At 47.8% G+C, this 21151-nt stretch overlaps 1 protein-coding gene across 3 annotated transcripts in view; it reads left to right on the plus strand.

Moving 5' to 3' along the window:
- LOC128704902 (uncharacterized) overlaps nt 1-21151 on the plus strand; it is a 75809-nt gene that overhangs the window by 15253 nt on the left and 39405 nt on the right. For 2 of the 3 annotated variants that reach the window (XM_053800120.2, XM_053800122.2), the window contains exon 2: nt 225-379. In XM_053800120.2, coding sequence (XP_053656095.1) covers nt 244-379 — 136 coding nt within the window. In that variant the 5' untranslated portion in view covers nt 225-243. The remainder of the gene's footprint in view (nt 1-224; nt 380-21151) is intronic. The other variant, XM_053800121.2, reaches the window with a different exon arrangement.

Raw genomic sequence — 21151 nt, forward strand, 5'->3', positions numbered from 1 at the left:
AGTAACAGTAACTATAGTAACAGTAACTATAGTAACAGTAACTATAGTAACAGTAACTATAGTAACAGTAACTATAGTAACAGTAACTATAGTAACAGTAACTATAGTAACAGTAATTATAGTAACAGTAACTATAGTAACAGTAATTATAGTAACAGTAACTATAGTAACAGTAATTATAGTAACAGTAACTATAGTAACAGTAATTATAATAATAATATCAGTATCCCTGACAGTGCCAGTATGACTACACATGTGTGCAGGATCCTGGTGTGCACACTCATGTGCACCCTGCTGGTGGCCCTGGCGTGTGCACGAGACACAGGTGCCACCTACACTTCGCCCGCTCCACCCCAGGTGCCAGACTCGCACCTTCAAGGTAAGTGCTATGTGTCGCCCTGTTGTGTTTCGCCCTGCTATGTGTCGCCCTGTTAACTGTCACCTTGCTATGTGTCGCCCTGTTATCTGTCACCCTGCTATGTGTCGCCCTGTTATCTGTCACCCTGCTATGTGTCACCCTATGTCTTCGCCCTAAGAGATGTGTGTACATCTCTGTGTGTATATACAATGAGGTGTGTGTGTGTGAGTGAGTGAGTGAGTGAGTGAGTGAGTGAGTGAGTGAGTGAGTGAGTGAGTGAGTGAGTGAGTGAGTGAGAGAGAGAGAGAGAGAGAGAGAGAGAGAGAGAGAGAGAGAGAGAGAGAGAGAGAGAGAGAGAGAGAGACCGGAATGATCCCTAGAGACTAGGGTGATCCCAAGGAGACCAGAGTCCCAGGTCTTTGAGGAGAGGCTTGGGGACAGCTTGTCTCCAAGCCATGATACCGCTTGAAGACAAGCGTAAATGATGGGTTTTACGGCTACGACAAGCGGTCAGCCAGTAAGATACTTGAAGACTCTTACTGCATGACTGATAGACTTACCTGCAGTCTATCTGGAAGGGGTTCAATCTTTACCGTTTGAACTTCAACTACATCATTTGTGACAGTAACCCTTCGCAAATGAGCGACTCTGACATACAGGCCAACCTTCCCCTTGTTGCCTGTTCTTTCTGTCACATCTAAAGTCGTACCCTCTTATCCATATTTCACTCTCAAAGTGGACTCTTGTGTGGGTCTCTGTGAAAGCTACAAACATCGCATTTGACTCCTCTAGAAGTTCATTTTTGAAAATCATTTTGTTGTTGGTGGTTGTATTAAGAAGCACGTGTTAGAGGTCCCAGCAAAGCTCAGACCTCTGTAACACAGTTGTACTCAAACATTAAAGTTATACCATGAATTAAGTCCTAGACTTCACCTTACGAAAACAGACAAAAGCAAATGCGATAATAATTATGGACAAGGTAGATTACAGTGGAAAAATGGACATGTTAAAAAACTTACGTTCCTCTTAAAGTACTGTATATTAAGAAATATAAATTAAGTCGCATTGCGTGTTTGAGGGATTTTGATGTTGACATCAGTAGTTGTGGTTCTGGAGGGCTACTGGCTCTGCCTCCAGTCCAACAAGGCTCCATGATGGAATATTTTGCTTATCTCTTTCCATTTTCTCCGTTTCCCGATTTGTTTTATGGGGTCTGTAGCTCCTGGTCCCTTTTAAATATGCAGGGCAGTGGGTGTTGTAGTTTTTTTTTTTGGAGAACTGATGGTTGGTATATTGTGGAAGAAATTGTAGGAGGCAGAACGACGCTCCTTCGGGCACGTCTGCGTGTGTGTACTCGCCTATTTGTGCTTGCAGGAATAGAATTACAGCTCCTGGCCCTGCATCTTCGTAGTCTTCAATAGCAATGTACATACTACCTGGTGGTACAAAGGTGGAGACATACTTGCTGGTACAAGGGTGAAGATATACTTGCCAGTACAAAGGTGACGACAATATACCACCTGGTACAAAGGTCAAGATATAATTGCTGGTACAAAGGTGAAGACGTTGTATATACTACCCGGTACAAAGCTGGGAGTGGAAATTGGAATGTGTCCAGAAGACAGGAAAGGTGACTGAACGCTGTGTTCAATTAAAGGCCTGTGAACAGGTGTGTGTGTATGTGTGTATTGCATATTTTTTCGAGCACTTCCTGACGGAGGAACGAGCCTTCACTCGGGACACAGAGGTAGGAAGATAGGTAGAGAGGTAGGAAGATAGGTAGAGAGGTAGGAAAATAGGTAGGAAGACAGATGGGGGTCACCGCCCCCTCATCTCCCCTCTCTTCAATGACAAGATTAGACTCGCCAGTAACTCATTACCGGCTAAATAGATCAAATTAACCAATATTAACCACGTAATAGCTTTAATATATATATATATATATATATATATATATATATATATATATATATATATATATATATATATATATATATATATATATATATATATATATAGTAGGTATGGGGTGCCTTGTATATATTTTTAATAGTCGTGCCTACAGGCCTATCTGTATTGGAATCTAGATGGCAGGGTAGGCCTTTCTTGAGGGGAGGTTGAAAATTATTGAAAATCAATTGCTGGGAAGTGTACGTCTGTTGTCCAGTACACACACGCGCGCGCACACACACACACACACACACACACACACACACACACACACACACACACACACACAATTGCAAACAGTTGATTTGAGCTCGTGTGGGAAAAAATATTCGCAAGATCATGACTGTTTCCTTATTCCTGTGATAAGGAATGTATGTATGTATGTGTGTGTGTGTACTCACCTAATTGTGTGTGTGTGTGTGTTGTGGAGTGAGAGGTCACTGTACTGCACTGAAAGGTCACTGTAGATCAGTGACCTCATATATACCCCCAACATCTAAAATCACTGCCAGCAGCAGCCTCCTCCTCGCTAAACGTGTACAACCCAAGCTTCACACCCACAGTGTTGGTCCCACTATTCTTTGGTACATGACCCTTTCTTACCTCCATAGACGAAACATCTATCCATATTATTATTATTATAATCAAGGGGGAAGCGCTAAACCCGTAGGATTATACAGCGCCTGGGGGGGATGTGGAAGGCATTCAGGCTTAATTCGGGGAACTGGAGCACAGATTCAATTCCCTAAATCAAGAGCCCCTCACCAACATCAAGGAACCTTCCTTGAGGGGACATCTATCCATAGATGCCTAAACACACCACCCACCTCCCCCTCGTCTATTGTCTAGTTCATTTCGTTTATCGTAGACCCATCTATCGACAGGTCAACTGCCAGGTATCTGAAAACATTCACTACCTCACTCTCCAGTCTGACGACCAGTTATTTATAATCCACCTCCAGAGCCTACCTCCAGATCCTACCTCCAGATCCTACCTCCAGAGCCTACCTCCAGAGCCTACCTCCAGAGCCCACCTCGACAACTCACCCCTCCTGTGTTATGATCTCTGCTAAAAGGACCTGACTGGTCCACACTGCAGGGTGTGTTGATACAGTATGTGAGGTATAGTGTTTGTGTGTGTACTCACCTATTTGTGGTTGCAGGGGTTGAGTCACAGGTCTTGGCCCCGCTTCTTCGCTGGTCGCTACTAGGTCCACTCTCTCCATGCTCCATGAGCTTTATCGTATCTCTTCTTAATGCTATGTATGGATCCTGCCTCCACTACATCACTCTCCAGATTGTTCCAGTTCCTGACAACTGTGACTGAAGAAATATTCCTAACATCCCTGTGACTCATATGAGTCTTCAACTTCCAGTTGCGACCCCTTGTTGCTGTGTTCCCTCTCTGGAACATCCTGTCTCTGTCCACCTTGTTGCTGTGTCCCCTCTCTGGAACATCCTGTCTCTGTCCACCTTGTTGCTGTGTTCCCTCTCTGGAACATCCTGTCTCTGTCCACCTTGTTGCTGTGTCCCCTCTCTGGAACATCCTGTCTCTGTCCACCTTGTTGCTGTGTCCCCTCTCTGGAACATCCTGTCTGTCCACCTTGTTGCTGTGTCCCCTCTCTGGAACATCCTGTCTCTGTCCACCTTGTTGCTGTGTCCCCTCTCTGGAACATCCTGTCTCTGTCCACCTTGTTGTTGTGTCCCCTCTCTGGAACATCCTGTCTCTGTCCACCTTGTTGCTGTGACCCCTCTCTGGAACATCCTGTCTCTGTCCACCTTGTTGCTGTGTCCCCTCTGGAACATCCTGTCTCTGTCCACCTTGTTGCTGTGTCCCCTCTCTGGAACATCCTGTCTGTCCACCTTGTTGCTGTGTCCCCTCTCTGGAACATCCTGTCTCTGTCCACCTTGTTGCTGTGTCCCCTCTCTGGAACATCCTGTCTCTGTCCACCTTGTTGCTGTGTCCCCTCTCTGGAACATCCTGTCTCTGTCCACCTTGTTGCTGTGTCCCCTCTCTGGAACATCCTGTCTCTGTCCACCTTGTTGCTGTGTCCCCTCTCTGGAACATCCTGTTTCTGTCCATCTTGTCAATTCCTATAAGTATTTTATACGTCGTTATGAAATCCCCCCTATTCCTCCTGTCCTTAAGTGTCGTCAGGTCGATTTTCCTTAACCTCTCCTCGTAGGACATATCCCTTAGCTCTGGAACTAGTCTTGTTGCAAACCTTTGTATTTTAGTTTCTTGACGTGTTTGACCAGTTGTGGGTTTATACTGGGGCTGCATACTCCAACATGGGCCTAACGTACAGTGTACAGAGTCTTGAACGATTCTTTACCGAGGTGTCGGAACGGTATTCTTAGGTTTGCCAGATGCCCATATGCTGCAGCAGGAGATGTGCTCGGTATTATACTCACCCCAAGATTCTTTTCCTTGAGTGAGGTTGACAGTCTCTGGCCCCCTAGCCTGTACTCTGCAGTTTTCTTTGACTTTCCCCAAACTTCATGACTTTGCACTTGGTGGGTTTGAACTCCAGGAGCCAGTTTCTGGAAAAGGCTTGTAGCCTGTCCAGATCCCTTTGTAGTCCTACCTGATCCTCATCCACTTGAATTCTCCTCGTTAGTTTCATATCGTTCACAAACAGTGACACTTCTGAATCTATCCCTTCCGTCATGTCATTCACATATATCAGAAACAGCACCGGTCCTAGGACTGACCCTTGTGGAACCCCAGTCGTCACAGGCGCTCACTGCCACTTCATCACTTACTATCATCGTTTCCTTCATGTCAGGTATTATCTGATGCACTTCAGTGCCTTTCCTATTATTCCTGCCTGCTCCTCTAGCTTTTGCACTAATCTCTTGTGTGGAGCCGTGTCAAAAGCCTTCTTACAGTCCAAGAAAATGCAGTCTACCCACCCTTCTCTCTCTCTCTTGTCTTACTTCTGTCACTGTCGTAAAACTCCAGTAGGTTTGTGACAAAGGATTTCCCGTCCCCGTGCTGGCTGTCGTTAAGATCACTCCTTACTAGGTGCTCCACCACTCTTCTCCTGATAATCTTCTCCATGACTTTACATACTATACATGTCAGTGACACTGGTCTGTTGTTTAATGTGTGTACTCACCTAGCTGTGGTTGCAAGGGTCGAGTCACAGCTCCTGGCCCCGCCTCTTCACTAGTAGCTACTAGGTCCACTCTTCCTGTTCCATGAGCTTCATCATACCTCTGCTTAAAGCAATGTATGGATCCTGCCTCCACTACATCACTTCCCAGACTATTCCACTTCCTGACAACTCTGTGACTGAAGAAGTGTGTGAGTGTGTGAGTGTGTGTGTGTGTGTGTGTGTGTGTGTGTGTGTGTGTGTGTGTGTGTGTGTGTGTGTGTGTGTGTGTACTCACCTAGTTGAGGTTGCGGGGGTCGAGTCCGAGCTCCTGGCCCCGCCTCTTCACTGATCGCTACTAGGTCACTCTCCCTGAGCCGTGAGCTTTATCATACCTCTGCTTAAGTCTTGTCTAAATTTGGACAAGTTTTTTTTGGTGTGTGTGTGTGTGTGTGTGTGTGTGTGTGTGTGTGTGTGTGTAGTAGTAGTAGTAGTAGATTGAAGTAGTGTGTATAGTAGACTACATCTACACAGGGTAGATTCTTATTTACTCGAGATACAAGTCTGGGTCTTGACAGATTTTTACCAACCCAAGAGTAACACTGTAGTGTATAATACGAAAGTGTATTGTACCAAACTCCCTTCTTTTTGTACCACACCAGTGGCTTGTACCAACCACTGTACCCTAGAGGGACCCTACCAGAGGTTGAAATGTCGCACTGCTGCACGTTTCCCACGCATCCACACACAAAAAACATCCTGAAAATCCTTCCCCAGGAGAAATTAGTTTCACCAACGCCATCCTTGTCCGTACTTTGGTACCCCGTTACCCCCCTGGCACTCCCTACCCCCGATGACACTATTAAAATTCCTTATTTGGATGCATACGTTTTGAGTTGGACACCAAAAAAAACTTGTCCAAATTTAGACAAGACAAAATTTATTTTTGGAGAAAATCGTGACCAGAATTAGCATTCTTTTAGAAGACGTAATTTCCAGGTGCATCCTCCAGAGGGTTGCTAACCCAGGTTGACCTAAGAAAGCCAGGCACTCTGGCTTATTATACACTCGGTCTTCCCCCAGGATGCCTAAGAAAGCCAGGCACTCTGGCTTATTATACACTCTGTCCTCCCCCAGGATGCCTAAGAAAGCCAGGCACTCTGGCTTATTATACACTCGGTCCTCCCCCAGGATGACTAAGAAAGCCAGGCACTCTGGCTTATTATACACTCGGTCCTCCCCCAGGATGACTAAGAAAGCCAGGCACTCTGGCTTATTATACACTCGGTCTTCCCCCAGGATGCCTAAGAAAGCCAGGCACTCTGGCTTATTATACACTCGGTCTTCCCCCAGGATGACTAAGAAAGCCAGGCACTCTGGCTTATTATACACTCGGTCGTCCCCCAGGATGACTAAGAAAGCCAGGCACTCTGGCTTATTATACACTCGGTCCTCCCCCAGGATGCCTTAGAAAGCCAGGCACTCTGGCTTATTATACACTCGGTCTTCCCCCAGGTTGACCTAAGAAAGCCAGGCACTCTGGCTTATTATACACTCGGTCTTCCCCCAGGATGACTAAGAAAGCCAGGCACTCTGGCTTATTATAAACTCGGTCCTCCCCCAGGTTGACCTAAGAAAGCCAGGCACTCTGGCTTATTATACACTCGGTCCTCCCCCAGGATGCCTAAGAAAGCCAGGCACTCTGGCTTATTATACACTCGGTCCTCCCCCAGGATGACTAAGAAAGCCAGGCACTCTGGCTTATTATACACTCGGTCCTCCCCCAGGATGACTAAGAAAGCCAGGCACTCTGGCTTATTATACACTCGGTCCTCCCCCAGGATGACTAAGAAAGCCAGGCACTCTGGCTTATTATACACTCGGTCTTCCCCCAGGATGACTAAGAAAGCCAGGCACTCTGGCTTATTATACACTCGGTCCTCCCCCAGGATGACTAAGAAAGCCAGGCACTCTGGCTTATTATACACTCGGTCCTCCCCCAGGATGACTAAGAAAGCCAGGCACTCTGGCTTATTATACACTCGGTCTTCCCCCAGGATGACTAAGAAAGCCAGGCACTCTGGCTTATTATACACTCGGTCCTCCCCCAGGTTGACCTAAGAAAGCCAGGCACTCTGGCTTATTATACACTCGGTCTTCCCCCAGGATGACTAAGAAAGCCAGGCACTCTGGCTTATTATACACTCGGTCCTCCCCCAGGTTGACCTAAGAAAGCCAGACACTCTGGCTTATTATACACTCGGTCCTCCCCCAGGTTGACCTTAGAAAGCCAGGCATTCTGGCTTATTATACACTCGGTCTTCCCCCAGGTTGACCTAAGAAAGCCAGGCACTCTGCCTTATTATACACTCGGTCTTCCCCCAGGATGACTAAGAAAGCCAGGCACTCTGGCTTATTATACACTCGGTCTTCCCCCAGGTTGACCTAAGAAAGCCAGGCACTCTGGCTTATTATACACTCGGTCTTCCCCCAGGATGACTAAGAAAGCCAGGCACTCTGGCTTATTATACACTCGGTCCTCCCCCAGGTTGACCTAAGAAAGCCAGGCACTCTGGCTTATTATACACTCGGTCTTCCCCCAGGATGACTAAGAAAGCCAGGCACTCTGGCTTATTATACACTCGGTCCTCCCCCAGGATGACTAAGAAAGCCAGGCACTCTGGCTTATTATACACTCGGTCCTCCCCCAGGATGACTAAGAAAGCCAGGCACTCTGGCTTATTATACACTCGGTCTTCCCCCAGGATGACTAAGAAAGCCAGGCACTCTGGCTTATTATACACTCGGCCCTCCCCCAGGATGACTAAGAAAGCCAGGCACTCTGGCTTATTATACACTCGGTCTTCCCCCAGGATGACTAAGAAAGCCAGGCACTCTGGCTTATTATACACTCGGTCTTCCCCCAGGTTGACCTAAGAAAGCCAGGCACTCTTGCCTAAGAAAGCCAGGCACTCTGGCTTATTATACACTCGGTCCTCCCCCAGGATGCCTTAGAAAGCCAGGCACTCTGGCTTATTATACACTCGGTCCTCCCCCAGGATGCCTTAGAAAGCCAGGCACTCTGGCTTATTATACACTCGGTCCTCCCCCAGGATGCCTTAGAAAGCCAGGCACTCTGGCTTATTATACACTCGGTCCTCCCCCAGGATGACTAAGAAAGCCAGGCACTCTGGCTTATTATACACTCGGTCCTCCCCCAGGATGACTAAGAAAGCCAGGCACTCTGGCTTATTATACACTCGGTCCTCCCCCAGGACGACTAAGAAAGCCAGGCACTCTGGCTTATTATACACTCGGTCCTCCCCCAGGATGCCTTAGAAAGCCAGGCACTCTGACTTATTATACACTCGGTCCTCCCCCAGGATGCCTTAGAAAGCCAGGCACTCTGGCTTATTATACACTCGGTCCTCCCCCAGGATGCCTTAGAAAGCCAGGCACTCTGGCTTATTATACACTCGGTCCTCCCCCAGGTTGACCTAAGAAAGCCAGGCACTCTGGCTTATTATACACTCGGTCTTCCCCCAGGATGCCTAAGAAAGCCAGGCACTCTGGCTTATTATACACTCGGTCTTCCCCCAGGATGACTAAGAAAGCCAGGCACTCTGGCTTATTATACACTCGGTCCTCCCCCAGGATGCCTTAGAAAGCCAGGCACTCTTGCCTAAGAAAGCCAGGCACTCTGGCTTATTATACACTCGGTCCTCCCCCAGGATGCCTAAGAAAGCCAGGCACTCTTGCCTAAGAAAGCCAGGCACTCTGGCTTATTATACACTCGGTCCTCCCCCAGGATGCCTTAGAAAGCCAGGCACTCTGGCTTATTATACACTCGGTCTTCCCCCAGGTTGACTTAAGAAAGCCAGGCACTCTGGCTTATTATACACTCGGTCTTCCCCCAGGTTGACCTAAGAAAGCCAGGCACTCTGGCTTATTATACACTCGGTCCTCCCCCAGGATGACTAAGAAAGCCAGGCACTCTGGCTTATTATACACTCGGTCCTCCCCCAGGATGCCTAAGAAAGCCAGGCACTCTGACTTATTATACACTCGGTCTTCCCCCAGGATGACTAAGAAAGCCAGGCACTCTGGCTTATTATACACTCGGTCTTCCCCCAGGATGACTAAGAAAGCCAGGCACTCTGGCTTATTATACACTCGGTCCTCCCCCAGGATGACTAAGAAAGCCAGGCACTCTGGCTTATTATACACTCGGTCTTCCCCCAGGATGACTAAGAAAGCCAGGCACTCTGGCTTATTATACACTCGGTCCTCCCCCAGGATGACTAAGAAAGCCAGGCACTCTGGCTTATTATACACTCGGTCTTCCCCCAGGATGAATAAGAAAGCCAGGCACTCTGGCTTATTATACACTCGGTCTTCCCCCAGGATGCCTAAGAAAGCCAGGCACTCTGGCTTATTATACACTCGGTCTTCCCCCAGGTTGACCTAAGAAAGCCAGGCACTCTGGCTTATTATACACTCGGTCCTCCCCCAGGATGACTAAGAAAGCCAGGCACTCTGGCTTATTATACACTCGGTCCTCCCCCAGGATGACTAAGAAAGCCAGGCACTCTGGCTTATTATACACTCGGTCTTCCCCCAGGATGACTAAGAAAGCCAGGCACTCTGGCTTATTATACACTCGGTCCTCCCCCAGGATGCCTAAGAAAGCCAGGCACTCTGGCTTATTATACACTCGGTCCTCCCCCAGGATGACTAAGAAAGCCAGGCACTCTGGCTTATTATACACTCGGTCTTCCCCCAGGTTGACCTAAGAAAGCCAGGCACTCTGGCTTATTATACACTCGGTCTTCCCCCAGGATGACTAAGAAAGCCAGGCACTCTGGCTTATTATACACTCGGTCTTCCCCCAGGTTGACCTAAGAAAGCCAGGCACTCTGGCTTATTATACACTCGGTCTTCCCCCAGGATGACTAAGAAAGCCAGGCACTCTGGCTTATTATACACTCGGTCCTCCCCCAGGATGCCTAAGAAAGCCAGGCACTCTGGCTTATTATACACTCGGTCCTCCCCCAGGATGACTAAGAAAGCCAGGCACTCTGGCTTATTATACACTCGGTCCTCCCCCAGGATGACTAAGAAAGCCAGGCACTCTGGCTTATTATACACTCTGTCCTCCCCCAGGATGACTAAGAAAGCCAGGCACTCTGGCTTATTATACACTCGGTCTTCCCCCAGGATGACTAAGAAAGCCAGGCACTCTGGCTTATTATACACTCGGTCTTCCCCCAGGTTGACCTAAGAAAGCCAGGCACTCTGGCTTATTATACACTCGGTCTTCCCCCAGGATGACTAAGAAAGCCAGGCACTCTGGCTTATTATACACTCGGTCCTCCCCCAGGTTGACCTAAGAAAGCCAGGCACTCTGGCTTATTTTACACTCGGTCCTCCCCCAGGATGACTAAGAAAGCCAGGCACTCTGGCTTATTATACACTCGGTCTTCCCCCAGGATGACTAAGAAAGCCAGGCACTCTGGCTTATTATACACTCGGTCTTCCCCCAGGATGACTAAGAAAGCCAGGCACTCTGGCTTATTATACACTCGGTCTTCCCCCAGGTTGACCTAAGAAAGCCAGGCACTCTGGCTTATTATACACTCGGTCCTCCCCCAGGATGACTAAGAAAGCCAGGCACTCTGGCTTATTATACACTCGGTCTTCCCCCAAGATGACTAAGAAAGCCAGGCACTCTGGCTTATTATACACTCGGTCTTCCCCCAGGTTGACCTAAGAAAGCCAGGCACTCTGGCTTATTATACACTCGGTCTTCCCCCAGGATGACTAAGAAAGCCAGGCACTCTGGCTTATTATACACTCGGTCCTCCCCCAGGTTGACCTAAGAAAGCCAGGCACTCTGGCTTATTATACACTCGGTCTTCCCCCAGGATGACTAAGAAAGCCAGGCACTCTGGCTTATTATACACTCGGTCCTCCCCCAGGATGCCTAAGAAAGCCAGGCACTCTGGCTTATTATACACTCGGTCCTCCCCCAGGATGACTAAGAAAGCCAGGCACTCTGGCTTATTATACACTCGGTCCTCCCCCAGGATGACTAAGAAAGCCAGGCACTCTGGCTTATTATACACTCGGTCCTCCCCCAGGATGACTAAGAAAGCCAGGCACTCTGGCTTATTATACACTCGGTCCTCCCCCAGGTTGACCTAAGAAAGCCAGGCACTCTGGCTTATTATACACTCGGTCCTCCCCCAGGATGACTAAGAAAGCCAGGCACTCTGGCTTATTATACACTCGGTCTTCCCCCAGGATGACTAAGAAAGCCAGGCACTCTGGCTTATTATACACTCGGTCCTCCCCCAGGATGACTAAGAAAGCCAGGCACTCTGGCTTATTATACACTCGGTCCTCCCCCAGGATGACTAAGAAAGCCAGGCACTCTGGCTTATTATACACTCGGTCTTCCCCCAGGATGACTAAGAAAGCCAGGCACTCTGGCTTATTATACACTCGGTCTTCCCCCAGGATGACTAAGAAAGCCAGGCACTCTGGCTTATTATACACTCGGTCTTCCCCCAGGTTGACCTAAGAAAGCCAGGCACTCTGGCTTATTATACACTCGGTCTTCCCCCAGGATGACTAAGAAAGCCAGGCACTCTGGCTTATTATACACTCGGTCCTCCCCCAGGATGCCTAAGAAAGCCAGGCACTCTGGCTTATTATACACTCGGTCCTCCCCCAGGATGACTAAGAAAGCCAGGCACTCTGGCTTATTATACACTCGGTCCTCCCCCAGGATGACTAAGAAAGCCAGGCACTCTGGCTTATTATACACTCGGTCCTCCCCCAGGATGACTAAGAAAGCCAGGCACTCTGGCTTATTATACACTCTGTCCTCCCCCAGGTTGACCTAAGAAAGCCAGGCACTCTGGCTTATTATACACTCGGTCCTCCCCCAGGATGACTAAGAAAGCCAGGCACTCTGGCTTATTATACACTCGGTCTTCCCCCAGGATGACTAAGAAAGCCAGGCACTCTGGCTTATTATACACTCGGTCCTCCCCCAGGATGACTAAGAAAGCCAGGCACTCTGGCTTATTATACACTCGGTCCTCCCCCAGGATGACTAAGAAAGCCAGGCACTCTGGCTTATTATACACTCGGTCTTCCCCCAGGATGACTAAGAAAGCCAGGCACTCTGGCTTATTATACACTCGGTCTTCCCCCAGGATGACTAAGAAAGCCAGGCACTCTGGTTTATTATACACTCGGTCTTCCCCCAGGTTGACCTAAGAAAGCCAGGCACTCTGGCTTATTATACACTCGGTCCTCCCCCAGGATGACTAAGAAAGCCAGGCACTCTGGCTTATTATACACTCGGTCTTCCCCCAGGATGACTAAGAAAGCCAGGCACTCTGGCTTATTATACACTCGGTCTTCCCCCAGGTTGACCTAAGAAAGCCAGGCACTCTGGCTTATTATACACTCGGTCCTCCCCCAGGATGACTAAGAAAGCCAGGCACTCTGGCTTATTATACACTCGGTCTTCCCCCAGGATGACTAAGAAAGCCAGGCACTCTGGCTTATTATACACTCGGTCTTCCCCCAGGTTGACCTAAGAAAGCCAGGCACTCTGGCTTATTATACACTCGGTCTTCTCCCAGGATGACTAAGAAAGCCAGGCACTCTGGCTTATTATACACTCGGTCCTCCCCCAGGATGCCTAAGAAAGCCAGGCACTGTGGCTTATTATACACTCGGTCCTCCCCCAGGATGACTAAGAAAGCCAGGCACTCTGGCTTATTATACACTCGGTCCTCCCCCAGGATGACTAAGAAAGCCAGGCACTCTGGCTTATTATACACTCGGTCCTCCCCCAGGATGACTAAGAAAGCCAGGCACTCTGGCTTATTATACACTCGGTCCTCCCCCAGGTTGACCTAAGAAAGCCAGGCACTCTGGCTTATTATACACTCGGTCCTCCCCCAGGATGACTAAGAAAGCCAGGCACTCTGGCTTATTATACACTCGGTCTTCCCCCAGGATGACTAAGAAAGCCAGGCACTCTGGCTTATTATACACTCGGTCCTCCCCCAGGATGACTAAGAAAGCCAGGCACTCTGGCTTATTATACACTCGGTCCTCCCCCAGGATGACTAAGAAAGCCAGGCACTCTGGCTTATTATACACTCGGTCTTCCCCCAGGATGACTAAGAAAGCCAGGCACTCTGGCTTATTATACACTCGGTCCTCCCCCAGGATGACTAAGAAAGCCAGGCACTCTGGCTTATTATACACTCGGTCCTCCCCCAGGATGACTAAGAAAGCCAGGCACTCTGGCTTATTATACACTCGGTCTTCCCCCAGGATGCCTAAGAAAGCCAGGCACTCTGGCTTATTATACACTCGGTCTTCCCCCAGGATGCCACCCCGCCACTGTCGATTAACACCCGGGTACCTACTTAATGCCAGGTGAACAATGACAGAAGATATAAGGTGACTAAAACCCAGGTATCTACTTACTGCTAGGTGAAGAGGGACAGTAGGTGTCTGGGGACTTGTACCTACGTCTTCACGCTATGTTCATATCTAAGGGGTTTGAAGTCTATCTACTACACGAGGGTCATTAAGACTGCATGCCATCTGTACACCACCAGTCAAGAATACTTTAATACCTAAAATACTGATTAATGTAAACTATCAGTGTATATACACTGAGAAATACATCTCCCAGTGTATACATTCTGTATTAGAGACTTGACCTGTTTTGCTCGGAATTTCTACCTCCCGTTAACGTGTATACAACAGGACTGTTGTTCTTTATGTAGAGGAAACACCTGTTCTGATTTCCCTAGGCTGGTAACAGTGATCTGTTGTTGTGACTGCAACAGTTCTTAAACGAGACTTACTGAGTCATCTGACTGAGCCTGGGAGATTAGAAAAATAGAGAAGGAGCTCATTTACTGATGTCCCTTGTTCTGAGGGGCCACACACACACGTACGTCAAGCACGTCAAGAAATTAGAGAAAGTGCAAAGGTTTGCAACAAAACTAGCCCGGAGCTAAGGGAAATGTAATACGAGGAGGTTGAGGGAAATCAACCTGGCGACACTGGAGGACAGGAGAGATAGGGGAGGACATGATAACGACATATAAAATACTGAGAGGAATTGACACAGTGGATAGGGACACAATGTTATAGAGATGTGACACAGCAACAAGGGGTCACAACTGGAACTTGAAGACTCGGACGAGTCGCAGGGATGTTAGGAAGTATTTCTTCAGTCACACAGTTGTCAGGAAGTGGAATAATCTGGAGAGTGATGTAATGGAGGCAGGATCCATGCATAGCTTCAAGAAGAGGTACGATAAAGCTCATGGAACAGGGAGTGTGGACCTATTAGCGACCAGCGAAGAGGCGGGGCCAGGAGCTGTGACTAAACCCCTGCAATCACAAATAGGTGACTACACAAAACATTTTAACGCTAACTAGATTTAATATAAAAAATAGAGCTATAACTCCCCTTTATCAACAAGAAAATCAATTTTATACCAAAAAAGTAATACAAAACAATAAAGATAATTGAAGTAAAGGATTAAGAAATAAAGATAACTTACAGATAATAACAAGAAAGTAAAGGGATCAGAAATATCGCCATTAACTTTAAAAACACTTATGGTGTCCCATGTCTGGTAGCCGAGTCTCGTAACTTTATCAAAGTTCGCACAATATACACAAATCATAGTAACTTGTGTACAACAATCACTGTGGAACAACAGTGCATGTCCAAGCACTTTCGTGACTTCTGACATTATCAAGGTCCTTGATGATGTCAGAAGTCACGAAAGAGCTTGGATTTTCACCATTTTTTCAGTGGTTATTCTGCATATGATATCCCCTGTTTACTGTGATCTTACTGTAAATTACCCAGCAGAATAATCCAGAGAAAGTCAGCCACTTATTTTCCTTCAGGTCCTTGGGATCCTTGGGGGTCTGTGGGATCCTTGGGGGTCTGTGGGATCCTTGGAGGTCTGTGGGATCCTTGGGGGTCTGTGGGATCTGTGGGATCCTTGGGGGTCTGTGGGATCCTTGGGGGTCTGTGGGATCCTTGGGGGTCTGTGGGATCCTTGGGGGTCTGTGGGATCCTTGGGGGTCTGTGGGATCCTTGGGGGTCTGTGGGATCCTTGGAGGTCTGTGGGATCCTTGGGGGTCTGTGGGATCTGTGGGATCCTTGGGGGTCTGTGGGATCTGTGGGATCCTTGATGTCCGAGTGAAACTCTCTCACCGAGCCTTTGTTACACCACCATATCCTTACATTAGTCTAAATATCGACAAAATGATGCGGTGAGTTGGATGTCTTTATAACGTTAATGACATACACTGACTCCATTCTGGGGGTTTATTATTCCACTTATTGTAAATAAAGGCAGGAGGCCATCTTGTTGAGTGGTGTGTAGCGCTGATGTTACATTTTAAGGACTGTAATGGCTTGTATCAGGTCTAATGATCTGATGTTTGTGTCCTATTACAGAGGCGAGTAATGAGGAAACAGTGAATTGTATCTTCATTAATGAGATTTCTTTCTAGTGTAATGAGTGAAGGAATCTCAGGGGAAAGGACTAGGAACATGGTAAGTCAGTGAAGGAATCTCGGGGGACAGGACTAGGAACATGGTAAGTCAGTGAAGGAATCTCGGGGGACAGGACTAGGAACATGGTAAGTCAGTGAAGGAATCTCAGGGAACAGGACTAGGAACATGGTAAGTCAGTGAAGGAATCTCAGGGGACAGGACTAGGAACATAGTAAGTCAGTGAAGGAATCTCAGGGGACAGGACTAGGGATATGATGTCAGTGAAGGAATCTCAGGGGACAGGACTAGGGACATGGTAAGTCAGTGAAGGAATCTCAGGGGACAGGACTAGGGATATGATAAGTCAGTGAAGGAATCTCAGGGGACAGGACTAGGAACATGATAAGTCAGTGAAGGAATCTCAGGGGACAGGACTAGGAACATGGTAAGTCAGTGAAGGAATCTCAGGGAACAGGACTAGGAACATGGTAAGTCAGTGAAAGAATCTCAGGGAACAGGACTAGGAACATGGTAAGTCAGTGAAGGAATCTCAGGGAACAGGACTAGGAACATGATAAGTCAGTGAAGGAATCTCAGGGGACAGGACTAGGAACATGGTAAGTCAGTGAAGGAATCTCAGGGAACAGGACTAGGAACATGGTAAGTCAGTGAAGGAATCTCAGGGAACAGGACTAGGAACATGGTAAGTCAGTGAAGGAATCTCAGGGGACAGGACTAGGAACATGGTAAGTCAGTGAAGGAATCTCAGGGGACAGGACTAGGGATATGATGTCAGTGAAGGAATCTCAGGGGACAGGACTAGGGACATGGTAAGTCAGTGAAGGAATCTCAGGGGACAGGACTAGGGATATGATAAGTCAGTGAAGGAATCTCAGGGGACAGGACTAGGAATATGGTAAGTCAGTGAAGGAATCTCAGGGGACAGGACTAGGAACATGGTAAGTCAGTGAAGGAATCTCAGGGAACAGGACTAGGAACATGGTAAGTCAGTGAAGGAATCTCAGGGAACAGGACTAGGAACATGGTAAGTCAGTGAAGGAATCTCAGGGGACAGGACTAGGAACATGGTAAGTCAGTGAAGGAATCTCAGGGAACAGGACTAGGAACATGGTAAGTCAGTGAAGGAATCTCAGGGAACAGGACTAGGAACATGGTAAGTCAGTGAAGGAATCTCAGGGAACAGGACTAGGAACATGGTAAGTCAGTGAAGGAATCTCAGGGGACAGGACTAGGAACATGGTAAGTCAGTGAAGGAATCTCAGGGGACAGGACTAGGAACATGGTAAGTCAGTGAAGGAATCTCAGGGGACAGGACTAGGGATATGATAAGTCAGTGAAGGAATCTCAGGGGACAGGACTAGGAACATGGTAAGTCAGTGAAGGAATCTCAGGGGACAGGACTAGGGATATGATGTCAGTGAAGGAATCTCAGGGGACAGGACTAGGGACATGGTAAGTCAGTGAAGGAATCTCAGGGGACAGGACTAGGGATATGATAAGTCAGTGAAGGAATCTCAGGGGACAGGACTAGGAATATGGTAAGTCAGTGAAGGAATCTCAGGGAACAGGACTAGGAACATGGTAAGTCAGTGAAGGAATCTCAGGGAACAGGACTAGGAACATGGTAAGTCAGTGAAGGAATCTCAGGGAACAGGACTAGGAACATGGTAAGTCAGTGAAGGAATCTCAAGGGACAGGACTAGGAACATGTTAAGTCAGTGAAAGAATCTCAGGGGACAGGACTAGGAACATGGTAAGTCAGTGAAGGAATCTCAGGGAACAGGACTAGGAACATGGTAAGTCAGTGAAGGAATCTCAGGGAACAGGACTAGGAACATGGTAAGTCAGTGAAGGAATCTCAGGGAACAGGACTAGGAACATGGTAAGTCAGTGAAGGAATCTCAGGGGACAGGACTAGGAACATGGTAAGTCAGTGAAGGAATCTCAGGGGACAGGACTAGGAATATGGTAAGTCAGTGAAGGAATCTGAGGGGACAGGACTAGGGACATGGTAAGTCAGTGAAGGAATCTCAGGGGACAGGACTAGGAACATGGTAAGTCAGTGAAGGAATCTCAGGGGACAGGACTAGGAACATGGTAAGTCAGTGAAGGAATCTCAGGGGACAGGACTAGGAACATGGTAAGTCAGTGAAGGAATGTCAGGGGACACGACTAGGGACATGGTAACTCAGTGAAGGAATCTCAGGGAACAGGACTAGGGACATGGTAACTCAGTGAAGGAATCTCAGGGAACAGGACTAGGGACATGGTAAGTCAGTGAAGGAATTTCAGGGGACACGACTAGGGACATGGTAACTCAGTGAAGGAATCTCAGGGAACAGGACTAGGGACATGGTAAGTCAGTGAAGGAATCTCAGGGGACAGGACTACGGATATGATAAGCCAGTGAAGGAATCTCAGGGGACAGGACTAGTGACATGGTAAGTCAGTGAAGGAATCTCAGGGGACAGGACTAGGGACATGGTAAGTCAGTGAAGGAATCTCAGGGGACTGGACTAGGGACATAACAAATCAATGAAGGAATCTCAGAGGACGAGACTTGGGACATAGCAAATCACTGAGCTAATCTCAAGAGGACAGACCCATAAACACAACAAACCAATCAGCACAACAGAACAGGTGAAGATTATTATGTGTACAGATATCGTGGTTTGTTTTTCTTTAATGGATAACTTAAGTTATTCTACCGTGGCTGGAAAGATATTTCAAACCACCCTTCAATGGAAGACCATGATGTTGCAAAAGCTCTCTTGATCAGCAGCATCAATTCCCCGCATCAAGAGCCTAGTTCCTAGCTCCAGAAAGCTGAGGTGAGAGGGACTTTTAGGATCAAAGCTTCAGGATGATGACAATGGGAGTGTGTTGTGAGGACAAGTGCCTCCTGCCGTAAGTGTTTGTGAGATGATGACCCAGGGATTGATGGAGGAGGTGGGGGGTGTAAGAAGACGCCAGGAGAAAAACACCAACAATTGATGACCCTGGGATTGATGGAGGAGGTGGGGGGTGTAAGAAGACGCCAGGAGACAAACACCAACAATTGATGACCCTGGGATTGATGGAGGAGGTGGGGGGTGTAAGAAGACGCCAGGAGACAAAGACCAACAATATTACCAACAACTTTGAGAAGGTTACCAAAAGATTTTCTCATCAGAACAGTTGTACGACTCAGGGAGAGAGACGAGTCCAAGAACAACACTAGACACACGAAAGATCAATAAAGGGGAAAAACGCCACAAGAAATACAAGAGAAACAACGCAAAACATCGGTAATTGTAGAACTGGAACACTGTCAGAAGCCAGGTAGTAGCAGCAGTAGTAGTAATAGTAGTAGCAGCAGTAGTAGTAATAGTAGTAGCAGCAGTAGTAGTAATAGTAGTAGCAGCAGTAGTAGTAATAGTAGTAGCAGCAGTAGTAGTAATAGTACACACTGTACTATCAGATAGTTCAAAACTGGTAAGTACAATATCTACCCTAGTACAGATTCTTACCAGTATTGTTCCTGAACCAACAACAATGCCGCTACTCACTTCTTGACGTGAGTCGCACAAAATACATATTAAAATACTTTGGAAATCCTGTCATCCTCCTGGTCTTAAATATTTATAGATTCTGGCAAAATTCTGGAAGCGTTGGTGAAGGTTTTAAGTGGTGGTGGCTTGAGCATCCTGCAGGCTTGTGTGAGGGAGTTATATGGGTGGAGACAGGTGGTTTTCTGGGGGATTTTACGTGCCGTTGCAGTGTGAGAATAGGTACTATTTATGAAGAGATTCTGAGGAACCGGGTAGTAGGACTTGAGTCCTGGAGGTGAAAAGTATAGTGCCTAAACTCTGAAGGATGGGCGAGGATGTTACAGTGCTGGAGGTGCGAGGTACAGTGCCTGCACTCTGAAGGATGGGTGAGGATGTTACAGTACTGGAGGTGGGAAGTACAGTGCCTGCACTCTGAAGGATGGGTGAGGATGTTACAGTACTGGAGGTGGGAAGTACAGTGCCTAAACTCTGAAGGATGAGTGAGGATGTTACAGTGCTGGAGGTGGGAAGTACAGTGCCTACACTCTGAAGGATGAGTGAGGATGTTTCAGTGCTGGGGGTGGGAAGTACAGTGCCTACACTCTGAATGATGAGTGAGGATGTTACAGTGCTGGAGGTGGGAAGTACAGTGCCTACACTCTGAAGGATGAGTGAGGATGTTACAGTGCTGGAGGTGGGAAGTACAGTGCCTGCACTCTGAATGATGAGTGAGGATGTTACAGTGCTGGAGGTGGGAAGTACAGTGCCTACACTCTGAAGGATGAGTGAAGATGTTACAGTGCTGGAGGTGGGAAGTACAGTGCCTACACTCTGAAGGATGAGTGAGGATGTTACAGTGCTGGAGGTGGGAAGTACAGTGCCTACACTCTGAAGGATGAGTGAGGATGTTACAGTGCTGGAGGTGGGAAGTACAGTGCCTACACTCTGAAGGATGAGTGAGGATGTTACAGTGCTGGAGGTGGGAAGTACAGTGCCTGCACTCTGAAGGATGGTGAAGATGTTACAGTGCTGGAGGTGGGAAGTACAGTGCCTACACTCTGAAGGATGAGTGAGGATGTTACAGTGCTGGAGGTGGGAAGTACAGTGCCTGCACTCTGAAGGATGAGTGAGGATGTTACAGTGCTGGAGGTGGGAAGTACAGTGCCTGCACTCTGAAGGATGAGTGAGGATGTTACAGTGCTGGAGGTGGGAAGTACAGTGCCTACACTCTGAAGGATGAGTGAGGATGTTACAGTGCTGGAGGTGGGAAGTACAGTGCCTGCACTCTGAAGGATGAGTGAGGATGTTACAGTGCTGGAGGTGGGAAGTACAGTGCCTGCACTCTGAAGGATGAGTGAGGATGTTACAGTGCTGGAGGTGGGAAGTACAGTGCCTGCACTCTGAAGGATGAGTGAGGATGTTACAGTGCTGGAGGTGGGAAGTACAGTGCCTGCACTCTGAAGGATGAGTGAGGATGTTACAGTGCTGGAGGTGGGAAGTACAGTGCCTACACTCTGAAGGATGAGTGAGGATGTTACAGTGCTGGAGGTGGGAAGTACAGTGCCTGCACTCTGAAGGATGAGTGAGGATGTTACAGTTCTGGAGGTGGGAAGTACAGTGCCTGCACTCT

The sequence above is a fragment of the Cherax quadricarinatus genome, chromosome 91, assembly GCF_038502225.1.
Source record: "Cherax quadricarinatus isolate ZL_2023a chromosome 91, ASM3850222v1, whole genome shotgun sequence".
NCBI classification, from domain to species: domain Eukaryota; kingdom Metazoa; phylum Arthropoda; class Malacostraca; order Decapoda; family Parastacidae; genus Cherax; species Cherax quadricarinatus.